This window comes from Sarcophilus harrisii, chromosome 5 (assembly GCF_902635505.1).
Source record: "Sarcophilus harrisii chromosome 5, mSarHar1.11, whole genome shotgun sequence".
NCBI lineage: Eukaryota > Metazoa > Chordata > Mammalia > Dasyuromorphia > Dasyuridae > Sarcophilus > Sarcophilus harrisii.
In genome coordinates, this window is record NC_045430.1 from 257261910 (window position 1) to 257274342 (window position 12433).

The 12433-nt window shown below is 45.8% G+C and overlaps 1 protein-coding gene across 1 annotated transcript in view; it reads left to right on the forward strand.

Moving 5' to 3' along the window:
• Positions 1-4040: 4040 nt before the first annotated feature.
• Positions 4041-12433, forward strand: part of KAT2B (lysine acetyltransferase 2B) — a 105413-nt gene continuing 97020 nt past the window's right edge. The window contains 2 exon segments of the mRNA XM_031940338.1: positions 4041-4429; positions 4431-4598. Coding sequence (XP_031796198.1) covers positions 4190-4429; positions 4431-4598 — 408 coding nt within the window. The 5' untranslated portion in view covers positions 4041-4189.

The following is a 12433-nucleotide window of genomic DNA, read 5'->3' on the forward strand; positions in this document are numbered from 1 at the left end:
ATGGAACTTCTATCTATGATATACACATGCATGTATCTTTCCTTCTGGTAGCATTAGTCTTATTATTGTTGCTTCTGTGCTCCCTGTCCTGCCTTTGGGCCTTCTACTGGGCATCCCCCATATCCAGCAATCTCTCACCATTTTGGTCTCTTGGCCTCTTTGGGGTTCAAATCCCAGCTAAAGTCCCCACTTTCACAGAAGCCCTTCCTGATCACCCTTAATGCCAGCTACTTCCCTGTGTTGATTATCGCCAATTTATCCTGGCTATATCTTATTTGTACATGTTTATATATTGTCTCCCCCATTAAAGCTTTTAAAAATTAGGGATTTTTCTGGTACATAGTAGATCCTTAACAATGCACATTGAGAATGACTCGACTTCCTTACTACAATGAAGTTGTAAATTTCTCAAATTTCTTAAAAATCAGAGATGTGAGGCAGTAGAATGGCAGTGCTAGGACTAGAATTTCAGTCTTGCCTCTGATGCCTCTTATTTTTGTGATCTTGGGCAAATCACATAAACTGTTTTCTCATCTGTAAATTAGAGGACTGGATAAGATGGCCTTCAAGGATGCCTCCAGCTCTAGTTCTGTACTCCTCTTTGTTGTTCAATCATTTCTTACTTTTAGTGATTGTACCGTCTATGGAGTTTTCCTGGCAGGGATACTGGAGAATATGTTATTTCCTCTTCTAGTCAACTAAGGCAAACATTGCCCACAGTCTCACACTTAATAGGTATCTGAGGCTAGATTTGAACTTAGGCCCAGTGCTTTATTCATTGAGCCACTCATCGGCCTCTACATGCTCCTATATAAAAAGATATAAACTTTTCTGCTTGGCCTGAAATGCCCTTCACAAGCTGTCTCTGGGCTGCTTTCCAGACTGATTTTCCATTACTCCCCCGCAAGGGAACTCTATAGTCCCATCCTATTTTCTTCCATCACCTGCTTTTAAACAGGTGTCCCCCAAGTCTGGAATACTCTGCCTTTTCACCTCCAACTGTTGGATTATTAATACCATTCAAAGTTCAGTTCAAATGCCAGGCCTCCCACCTACCTGAGGCTTGAGGCCTTTCCTGATCCCTAATCATGCTTCACTTCCTTCTTTTCCCAATGCTTTGCTTATTTTTTGGTACACTTCTTGTGTACAGTATATTGCAAGCTCTTTGGAAAACCCAGTTTTCAAGTTTATGGCTGATTCCTTGGTATGATGTGTAGCAACAGCAGGTGCTTAATACATGTTGATTGAATGGAATGGGGAAAAGCCCAGAGTTTGGTCACAGGAACTGGATCCAACTCTGACTCTATCACACATTTTTCTGTGTGATCTTGGACAGATCTTTAGCACTTGGAGTTGGACAAGTCTTTAGCATTTCTAGGTTTCAGGATGAGCAAAATGGGTGTGGGGTGGAATTTGATGACTACTTCCAGCTCTCAATCAATCTCTCAACAAGGTGACTTCTTTGTAACTTCTGGTTCTCACTAGTCTGTGCCTTTTATCACCAGACAACTTCCTAAATGCTGCTCATTGATTGATCATGAGGCATCTTCAGTCCCTAATAGGTTTCAGACATGCCTTGGATTGTAGGCAGCCGGCCTCAGGGCCTGTGTCAGTCCGAGGCTGTGCGATATAACATAATGAAAATCCATTTTCAGCTGTCAGAAACCGTTCACCATCAAACATAATGACTTTCAGGGTAGATTGAAACAGGATTGCTGAGCTTTAGATACTCTGGATCTTGGAAGCAGGCTGCCTCCCAAACTCTTTCTGTGGTTTCCAATCTTATGCAAAATGCATATTGACCTTGTCTGGGTGTCTGATGAGTCAATACAGTAGCGATTTTGGAATGGTATGGTGACCTCCCTGACAGAAACAAATCTTACTCCACGTGGGAGTCTCTGGTTTATGAATTTCTTCTAGCAGGTGAAGAGAATGACAATAATATGCAAATAGCCTTCAGTAAATCAGTTAACACAGAAAAGCGGAGCCCTGTACATCAAGCCGGAAATGGAACCTTGAACCTCTCCTGACAACTTCAATTATATTGTCCAATTGACAGCAAGTTTATACTCACTGTTTTAAAACCGGGTGGAAAGTATTTCCTTTTCTATTAAAAACAATCTCTTCAGATTTACAATGATATTGATTTTGCATGTATTTTAAATTCTAAAAAAATAACCTCTCCTTCTATTCCCCCCCCCCCCCAAAAAAAACATGTATGGAAAAAAAAGTAAGCAGAGATGAGTTGGTGAACTTTCAAGAGACACAACCCCACCAGTGTCCTCCTTATCTATAAACTGAGGATCATAATACCTAACCACCCAGGGTTGCTGAAAAGATAAGATGGAAATATTTGCAAAGTACATCACAAACCTTAAATCGCTATTTTAATGCTAGCTATTATTCTTAGGGAATGCAAAGAATATGGTAAAAATATTCATATAAATTCCCTATTCTACACAATGCACTTGTAAAAGATCCAGAGAAAATAATGAATAGTTTTAAAAGTAAAAGTGAAAAGCAACTCAGGGAAAAAAAAAAAAAAACCCTCACCTCAAGAAGTCCATAAAATGTCCCAGTTCCATCTAATTAACAAAAAGGCAATTAAAACTCGTTTTTAAAAACTTTCCCCATCCAAAATTAGTATGAGCAAGCCCTTGAAGATCAGACCGCAATGATTTAGTGAAAAGGTCACTGGATAAAAACGGACACACTAGGGTTTAGTGTTGGCTCTACCTCTCACTTTGCTGTGTATCTTTGGGCAAGCGGGTTTCCCTCTCTGGGCTGCAGTTTCTTCTGTTAACGGAGTTTAGACTGCATGATCACTAAGGTCCTTTCTGAGTGAGATGCTTGGATAGCCTTTTTTTTTTTTTAATCTCTCCATGCTCCACACTCTTTGAGCTCTGCACCCTGTACTATGTGTTGTAAAGCCCTACTTCCAACAGTCTAGTAATGGAGTTTCAAAGGCAGTGACAAAACCCAAAAGGACAGTTTTTTTTCCTTGCAAAGTGTAAAAGCCCCGTCTGCTTTTTCTCTCGTTAGCACAGTTTAGAAATAGTGGAAGGAAGAACTTTTCTGAGCTTCCAGCGTAGACGCTTTGGGCGGAAAAGTTGCCTCTCGAAAAAGAAAACAACTCCGTCTTTATTTTGGCTAACAACAAAGAGGAAGATCTGCCCAGCTCGGTGGCGTTCGTAATATTTGTTTCCGCTCCCTCTAGGGCTCAGAAAAAGCTGCGGAGAGCGGTCTCCTTTCCCGCTGTGGGGGTGCTGGGGGAGGAGGGTGCGGGGAGCCGCGGAGCTGGCGTGTGTAATTAACTGGAGCCGGTGGGCCAAGCGCCGAGGCCCCCTCCGGGAGCAGACGCGCCTCCGCGCCCCGCCCTCCGGGGACCCGCAGTGCGTGGGGTCCCGTCCCCCCCCGCCCCCCCGCCGGGCACCCAGCTCGCCCCCCGGAGGGGTGGGGCTGGCCGGCGGGCAGTTGGACTCGGCGGTCTCCAGCAGGTGCCTGGGGATCCCAGCTCCGGGCTCTCTCCCCGCTCCGTCCCCCATCCGCCGCGCCTCGCCCTCGGTCGGACAGCGCCACCCCGCCCCGCCCCGCCCCCATCGCGGGCGCTCGGGGACCGAGGGAGACCCGGGTCATCCCCGCGGGGAGCGGAAGAGGAGCGAGGCCGAACGCACGCACGCTCCGGGGGCCCCGGAGCTGAACATGTCCCCGGCCGCCGCGGCCGCTCCCGCGGCGGAGGCGGCTGCTGCTGCGGGGCGCTGGCACCGAGCCCAGTAGGGCCCCGGGGAGGAGACCCCGGGGGAAGGCGGGAGCGGCAGCCGCCGGGCCGCTAGTGCTCGCTCCGGGGCAGCGGCCGCAGGCGCCGCCAGCCCGGTCCTAGCCGCAGCCGCCGCCGCCGCAGCAGCAGCAGCAGCGGCGGCAGCGGGCAGCCGAGGCTCGGAGCCAAAGGCGAGAGGAGCGGAGCGCAGCCAAGCCGCGCAGCTCAGCGCAGGGCGCGGGGGAGGAGGAGGGAGGAGAGAGGGGGAGGGGAACACCGAGGGGGAAGGGAGCGGAGAGGGAGGCCAGGCCCCGAGGGGGGAGGGTCCCTCTCGCCCTCCCGGAGCCCAGAGGCGCCCAGGGAGACCCTGGCGGTGGCGGCCACCACCAGCCTCCACCTCCTCCTCCTCCTCCCGAGCTCCGCGGCGGTGGCATGTCCGAGGCCGGCGGGGCCGGGCCGGCCGGGGGCGGCGGCGGCGGGGCCGGGGGGCAGCAGCAGCAGCAGCCGCCGCCCCCTCCCCCGCAGCCGCCGCCGCCGCCCGTGCCTCTGCCTCCTCCTCCGCCGCCGCCGCCCCCGCAGGGATCCCCGGCCGCTGGGGGCGGACCGGCCCGGGCCGCGGCTTCCGCGGCCGCCGCCGCTGCTGCTCCTGCTGCGGCCGCCCCTGCCCCCGTCCCGGCCGGCCGGCCCCGGCCCCGCCGCCTCCTCCGGGCCGGCCGCCGCCGAGAGCCCGGGGGTCGGCAGCGGCGCTTCTACGGCCCGGATCGCGGTGAAGAAGGCGCAACTCCGCTCCGCACCCCGGGCCAAGAAACTGGAGAAACTCGGCGTCTACTCCTCCTGCAAGGTAACGCCGCCGCACCTCCCCGCAGGCAGCCCCGGGGAGCAGCCCTGCCCCGTCCCTCCGGGTCTCCCTCCCTCCCCCCGCCCCCCCGCGCGCGGGAGCGGAGGCTGGACGGGGCGCCCGCGCCGCCCCGAGGGCCTCCCGCCTCCCCTCTCCGGCTCCGCGGTGCTGCACCGCGGAAGTACAGCCCTTGGGTGGCTGGGATCCTTGCACTGCGTGTGTTTGTGTGTGTGTGCGCGCGTGGAAAGCGTGGGTGCGGTGGAGAAAGCCGCGGAGGGGGGGCGGGGGCGTGCGGTGCTGACTTCAGAGGGGGCGGCAGAGAAGTTGCTTCTCCGGGACCTATTTGACTGGACCGAAAGCGTCTTGCTGGTGGTGGTGGTGGTGGTGGTGGGGGGCTGGGAAAGGACGGGGGCGGTGTGCGCCCGCGCACTGTCCCCGGAGGACTGGCTTTGGAAATGGTGTGGTGCCGAGTGATGATTTCGGGGTGTCTTGGAGAATGGAGGGAGGATTCGGGGCGTGCGCTCTGCCCCGTTTCTCCGTCGGGGAAGGTGCTGCCAGCTCTGAGGGGCGATCTGCAGCTGGGCGCTGAGGCGGGGGAAGGGGCGGGATCCCGGAGGGAGCCCCGAGGATGGCTACTGCCGGCCGCCTAGTTTCCAGGTGCGGGGACTGGCTACCGAGATACCCGCACATCTCATTTCTGCACTACCCTGGCTTGGGTTATAAACAGTTGGGCAGGTTGACAAGCCTGGCATTGGCTGGCTCCTGGTGAGCTTCTGAAGAATCACTCTTCCCTCTGCCTCGGTTTGCCCTCTTTCTCGAGGCCCTGTCTATGGTCCCGCATCCTTTTCCATCTTCCCTCTCCCTTCCCCCCCATCCAGATGTGACCCGGGTGGAGGGTTTGAATTCTAATACCCGGGATTGCAGCCACTGAACTCCTGGAGGCCAATGGCCCTTGGAGCTGTAGTCTTTGTTTTTGACAGGGTGACAGCTGAGGGAAGCAGGACTCGGGCTTGTAGCTGTTTCGGCCTGTGACTGGATTCGGGGGTGGGGGGGTGGGAGGAACCCAAACAGCAAGGTGTTCTGGTTTATCACTCCCATGCTCTGGTACTTTGGGAACCCAGTTTCCCAGAATGGCCCGGGCTGGGTGGTAAGACCAGATTCCTCCAAAATTGTTAACCTTAATGATAACCGAAGGTATATGTTAAGTATTTACTGGAGCGCGGTAATTTCAGCCTCGCTGTGCCTTTTCCTCCATCGCCTGAGGGATGTGGCCAAGAGTGGATAACTAGCTCCATTTAAAACTCCATCCCGGGGTTTAAAGCCATCCCATGTCGAGTTCAACTACGCTGGATCGACCTTTTCTCCCAAATTTACCCTCCTGCCAAACACTGCTCATCACTCTTTGTCTTCTCTTTTCCAGTTTCTTATTTTCAGTCTCTGAAGTCTTTGATCATACTCGAAGTCCCCTTATGCTCGAAGTCAGTTTGTCTTAAATGTTAAATTCCACATGTGCTAGATTTTGAACCCTAGTTCCAATGCTGACTTTCCACTTGTTATTCATCAACAAGCATTTTTTAAGTGTCTACTATGTGTAGCATCACAAGATAGACGGGGAATCTCTCTGGCCAATATTCACGAATAGGGAAAATAATTCAATTGGCCTAGATGAATTCTAAGGCTGCTGCTCCACTTGAAACCTGTGAATCTTTGAACTTGAGAGCAGAGAAGGGATCTGTGGTTGCAAGATCCCTTTGATTAGGGAGCTCCCAGAGCAAAAGGGCTCCTTCCCCATCTTGTAGAACTTTAGTAAACTTTAGTTGAGAGGGAAAGAAACTGGTGTAGTGGGCAGTTAGGATGGATCTAAAACAATGGAATGAATGAGAGCTGTACAAATGAATCATTCAATTAAGATTGTGCTTAAGAGAGTTTTAGATGCGATCTTAAGTGAAGCATTGAATCTTAATCCAATTGAAGCTTGGTTCCTAATTTAAGCATTTAGCCAGCACCCACTTGCTTGGTTTAAAAAAAAAAAAAACTGTTTAGGTGCTAGCAATAAAAGGCTTAACAACATCAACAACTCACCAAAAACCAAAACAAAATAAAAAACAAACCACACACACCACACACACACACACACACACACACACACCCTGTTTTCTGAAAGTCTACTCTCAAATACTGCCATAGGGATACAAATCAGGTTAGACTGCAAGGGAGATGCACAAATGAATTAGAAGTCTTTATGAAGGCCTCTCTCACTCTTATAATTTAAGCATTCTCACAAATGGCCTTAATTTGTTTAGCATTTAGAAAAGGGTCATTAAATTGTTCATTTTAAAAAGGATTCCAACTCTCTTCCAAGTGCCCCTGCTTACAAAAGACAGAAGGGACAGCTTGGAACCCATTAAAATCCCAGCCCTTTAGGCAATCTGGAAAGAAAAGAAAGAGAGCATAGGGAATTGGAGGAGCAAGAGGAAGAGACCAATCAAAGACTCATGAAAGAGATTTTTATTTTCCTCTTTCTGCTCAAGGGAAGAACAAACTGGGCATCCGATATTGGCCTGTGGCCTGCTTTTTCCTCCCCTCACAGGTGGTTTAGCCTACCACACCCCTTCTGGAGAAAACAAACTAACTTGTTTTGCAGGGCACAGAGTAGAATTCTTTTGGATTGCGTCTTGGCAAAGACATTGCTAAGACCTTTATTCTAGTTCTCCAGCTTTGTCGATCAGTCACCTCTCTACCCCAAACTGAGGTTGGGAGAGATCTGGGTCAGTGATAGTGGACCAAAATAGAGGAAACTTGAGAACTGATACTTTAGAGAGAAGTAGTTGGGAATTAAAAAAAATTTTTTTTGATACTAAACCAGGTAAAACACATTTTTAAGTTTGATTTTTTTGTTTTTAGAAGTCATTTCTGAATATATAGCGATTCCACCTCTACCTCCCTCGCCCTTCCCTTTTTTAATAACAACAAATCATTTAGGAATTCCAGTGGACAGAGCATGGGACTTTTCACACCTGAATATGACTGCATTTACCACAATCTGACTATAGTTCTTCCATCTTGATACCCAAAGATGGGTACTTTGTATATCTCTCCTCAGGATGAGTTGACTTTATGGTTATATTGTGTCCTTGCATCTTCAAATATTCTAGATCAAATTTTATGCAAAGATACTATGTCTCGGAAGTCTGAATAGAACAAAATTTGTGAATTAATCTCCTTACTTTATAATCCTTCTCCATTATCATTATCCTCCCTCCCCCCCAAAAAATAAAAAAAAACTAGGAAAAGTATAATTAGTCCAAGTCTTGATAAGTACTGTGAAAGGGCTAGAAATATACTTGTAACCCCCTGGAAATATCATCACCGGTCACAAAATTCATAACATTTCCAGCAGTGCCCCAAACATAGGGTATACTGTTAAATCTTAGTCTATTTTAAGTTGTGAGTTTGGCCTATGATCACACAATTAGTAAGAGTAACACAAAATGATAATGAAATCTTTATTTGAAGCAAAAGAAATATATTCTTTTAAAGGCTCTAAATTTCCACATTAAATCTATTATGCATAATTTGGCATGATTTTTAGGGTCTATATGAGGCAGCCTAGGATTATGATAATAGCTCCAGGGCTGGGGATGAGTCCTGGAATTAGGAATATATCAAGGTGAATTAATTAAACACTTACTTTGCATAGATCCTGCCTCTATCCTCACTTTGTGTTTATGGTGGTGGGACAATGGCTGCTTTACTTTTACTCTAGAAACCTGTTTTCCTTCAAAATTCTCAAAGGCCACTGACTACAGGAAGCTTTCCCAGATTTTCTAGCCTCTAAGTGGATTGTCCCTTTCCCTCCCCCCCTCCCCCCTTCAGGACTTTGGGACTTCTGATTGACTTCTCACCTTGTCCCAGGAAGTTTATAATTGGGATAATCTCATCATCCTATACAATTTAATCAGCCCTGGGATTTTGCCTTATCCCTGCCCTCTGCCTCTCTGCTGAAAGGTGGGGCCATGCATTCAAAAATCTCTCTCTTTAAGGAGATAGCTCATCTCTTTTCTCATCTGGCTGTCTGACTCTTGACTGACCCTTACCTAATTGTCTCTATCACTGCCTCTTTACCTGATATCTCTTTTCTTTTTTTATTTATTTTTTAATTTTTAATTTATTTTTATTTTTTTTTTATCTCTTTTCTTTTTTGCCTTCCCCCTTCCCTCACTCCAGCTTCCTTTTGTGCTCTACCTTCCCTAAGTGCAGTGTAAACTTTCTGAAGTCAGGAGCTGCCTTTCATTTTTTGGGTTCTATCCCTAGTGGGCAGCACATTAGGTGCTTGCTAAATATTTATTGACAAGTGCTGTCTCTCCTTCAGATCAGTGGAGGGAATATCTTGACTCAAAAATTCTTTGGCACCCATGAAATCACAGATTTTGACCAAAATGGAAACAAACCCCCAGTTCCAAATAAAACCCTCCCTTACCTATTTTTGCTTCCAAACATATTTCATTTCAGTGGTACATTTCTCATTTCAGTGGTACAAGTCTATGTAGCAGGGGCTTCCATTAAAACTAATATGATGGCCAACTATTCCTTGGTATTAGTAGAAGTCTGTTTTCATTGGTAGGGAACTTTTTTTTTCTTTGTGTTTTGCTTGGACATATTGAAACATTATAGAGAATTCCTGGTGAGGAAAGGGAGACCCTGCAGATGGGTATTAGGGCATTGGTACTACAGTTTGTGAGTAAGGGCTTGGCCCATGAAGAGCCATTATGTATGGATGAGAGACAGATCTTCGATCCAGCCTCCAAAAACAGCCCTTGTTGCTGCATCCATTTTCATGTTCACATCAGGCTTTTAAATCTTTGCCTTCTGTGGTGATAAGAACAATGATAATTATGATGGGTGTCATATTTATTGAATACCATTTTGCCTAGGTCATGTGCTAAGTATTGAACTGAGAGGCAGACAGACATAATTTCAGCTCATGGGGCACTTCAAGGAGTGAAACAGGAAACACTATATCCATACACAGACACTAGAGAAAAAATATTAAGACGAGGTTGGACAGAAGGTACATATGTCATGGTTAAAATAACAAAAGACTCTTCTGACTTTAAAAGCTCATAAATCTGTGTGGATACGGGTCAAGGGTAAATGGATGGAAGCCAAGGTTAAGCCATATAACTCATGTAGAGCCTTGAGTAGACATTTAGGTTTGTAATTTGTTCCTTATGAGAGCAAAGTTATTTTTAGACTTAGCATACAATACTGAGGACTGTCTTCATTTTGAGAGAAATTATGCTGAATGGCTTGTAGTGCCATAAATATGTTTAGAGAATTCATAGTGGGGAGAAATGTTTTTAATGTTATTGAAAACCTAAATAGCTCTATAGAATTTTCCTCTTGGAAGTCTTTTTCTAAGGTATACGCACACATACATTGGATAAATTGATTGTCGACTTTTTAATTGGAATTCAGTGTACCTAGTAATCTCATGTGTGTGTGTAAACTTAGAGAAGTTTCTTAGTATATACTACTGTTGTAGAGCCAATTTTCAAATCCTTTAAAAAAAAAAAATCTCCAACCTTCAGACTTATAAATCATGGCATAATTCTCTGAAGTCGAGTCATTTCTAGATAGCAAAACAGTACTTATCACACAACAAAAATTGTTGCATGAAAATGTTTCCTTTGGCAAGGACAACAAAAAAGCATTTAGGAAAGCTGCCCAAATTTATTTTCCCACAAACTTTCAAGGAAGATCTGGATCCAATGCTCCCAACTCACGAAGAGCGCAACATGAAGCCATATGTGAGCAGGGAGATGTTTGCAGGCTCAGGCGGATTGACCTTGCCTTCATTGTGAGCTCCCAACCTCCAAAAGGAGAGGAGATGCACAAAAGTCACCTTTTTTTGGCAAGGGGTGGGGGAGTCAAGAGGGTTCATTTTAATACCAACTGGATGGCTTCAACAGTATGATCTATACATGTTAGGAAGATAATGAATATTTGAGCAGTCCACTTGGATAAAATCTACTCTGTAATTTTTCACAAGACTGTTAGTAGATGTGGAGCTAATAAAGATCCCAGATGGTCCAACCCACTTTGGAAGAAGGAATAGTTATGTTACTCTTTTTTAACTGGTTCTTTAGTATAGAGAACTCTAGGTGTGGAAATCATCTCCATTGGGATCTGTGGATCAAAAAATTAGAAATTTAGAGTTGGAAAAAGATTTTTGGGCTCATCCTATCCAAATTCCTTTTTATAGATGAAGATTTGAAACAGAATAAGAAAGCTTTTATGGCAAATTGCAGAGCTATAATTCAATTTCAGATTTTCTTGCTTTATATCCATGACTATCTTCACTCCACTATTTCTTTCCTCTGGTTTGTAAAGAATTTTCTGAGGACCTAGAGATTAGATGACTTGATCATGGTCATACAACTAGAGGCAACAGTTGAACCCAGATCTTTCTTTCATGGGTGGATAGAAGTCTCCCTAGACCCTTGACATCTTCCTTATTCTTTAAACAAGACATTGTTGTTTTGACTTAATTTCAATGGACTCTGCCTATTTGTAGCTTAACCTTCTCAGACCAAACAGCATTTTATTGCTTTGGGGTAACTTGGGCTCAATCATTCTATTCTCCAATATCACCTTAATGGTTTTTGACTTTTTTCAAAGTGCCATCACATATGTCATCTCCTTTGATCTTGTGAAATTGATAAGGAAGATAATTATAAATCCCATTTCACAGTTGAGAAAATTGAGGTCCAGAAATTAAGGAACCTCCCCAGAGGCCTGTGGCTGCCTCATCACAGAAAACTGGCTTGGAGTTAAGGTCTTATGTTTCCAAAGAGTTCCTATCTCTTCTGAGAGAGGACTATATGTTCTCCCTTGGGCAAGGCAATGAAGATATCATAAGGTTAAAGAACATATTGATTCTTTAGCATTAAGAATTGTTCCAGGTACCTTCTTACCTTGATATTATTACCTTGTCTACAATGTCAGTCACAAGGACACTTCCATATATCCTGGAATCATGAAGAAAGAGTGGCCAGCTACCAAACACCTGCCTCATTGGGTTTTGAGATTCTAGATCGCTTTGCAAACCTTAAAGCGTTGTGTAAAAATATTATCATTTTCATCATTGTTATTATATAGAAGTATAAGTAATAATCTTAATAAGTTATAAACTTACAATGAAATTACTGGTATTTAAGAAAGAGAATATGGTGAATCTTACAAGTCTCTGGAAGCTTGATAAGCCTCTAGTACCTAAGTGCTCAAGTTTCTGGTGATGCTTTGAGATCCTAGATTGAGAACTGGAAGAAACTTCAGAGATTTATCTTGTAAGATCCTCTCATTTTACAAATGAGGAAAACTGAGGCTCAGAGAAGTGATTTGCCTCATCTCTCAGGTAAATGAGCATCAGGCCTACCTTCTCATTTGAAAGATGAGTAATGTGAGACTCAGAGGAGAAAAGTGACTTGTCCAAAATTGCACAAGTTGAGCTGGGTCTTGAACCTAGGCCCTTTGACTCCAAATGCGTTCTCCACTATATCTTGCTGCCTTGAGAAAGGCTGATTCTGAAGGTTTTCAAGTGTTTCCCCCATCTGTTGTAGAAGGGCTCTTGTTTAGGAACCAGATCTTGGAGATTCAGTACAATTGCACACGGTGCCCTTGCTGGTGGATTGGGAAGGAAGCATTCCAATAATTATAAATAGCTGACCATTTGCCATAAGAAACACTCAGTTTCATTCAATCCATCAATTTCTGGTCTTCCTAGCTCCAGGGCCATCATTCTGCCACTGTGTCATCAGTTCCTCCTGTAAATTCCT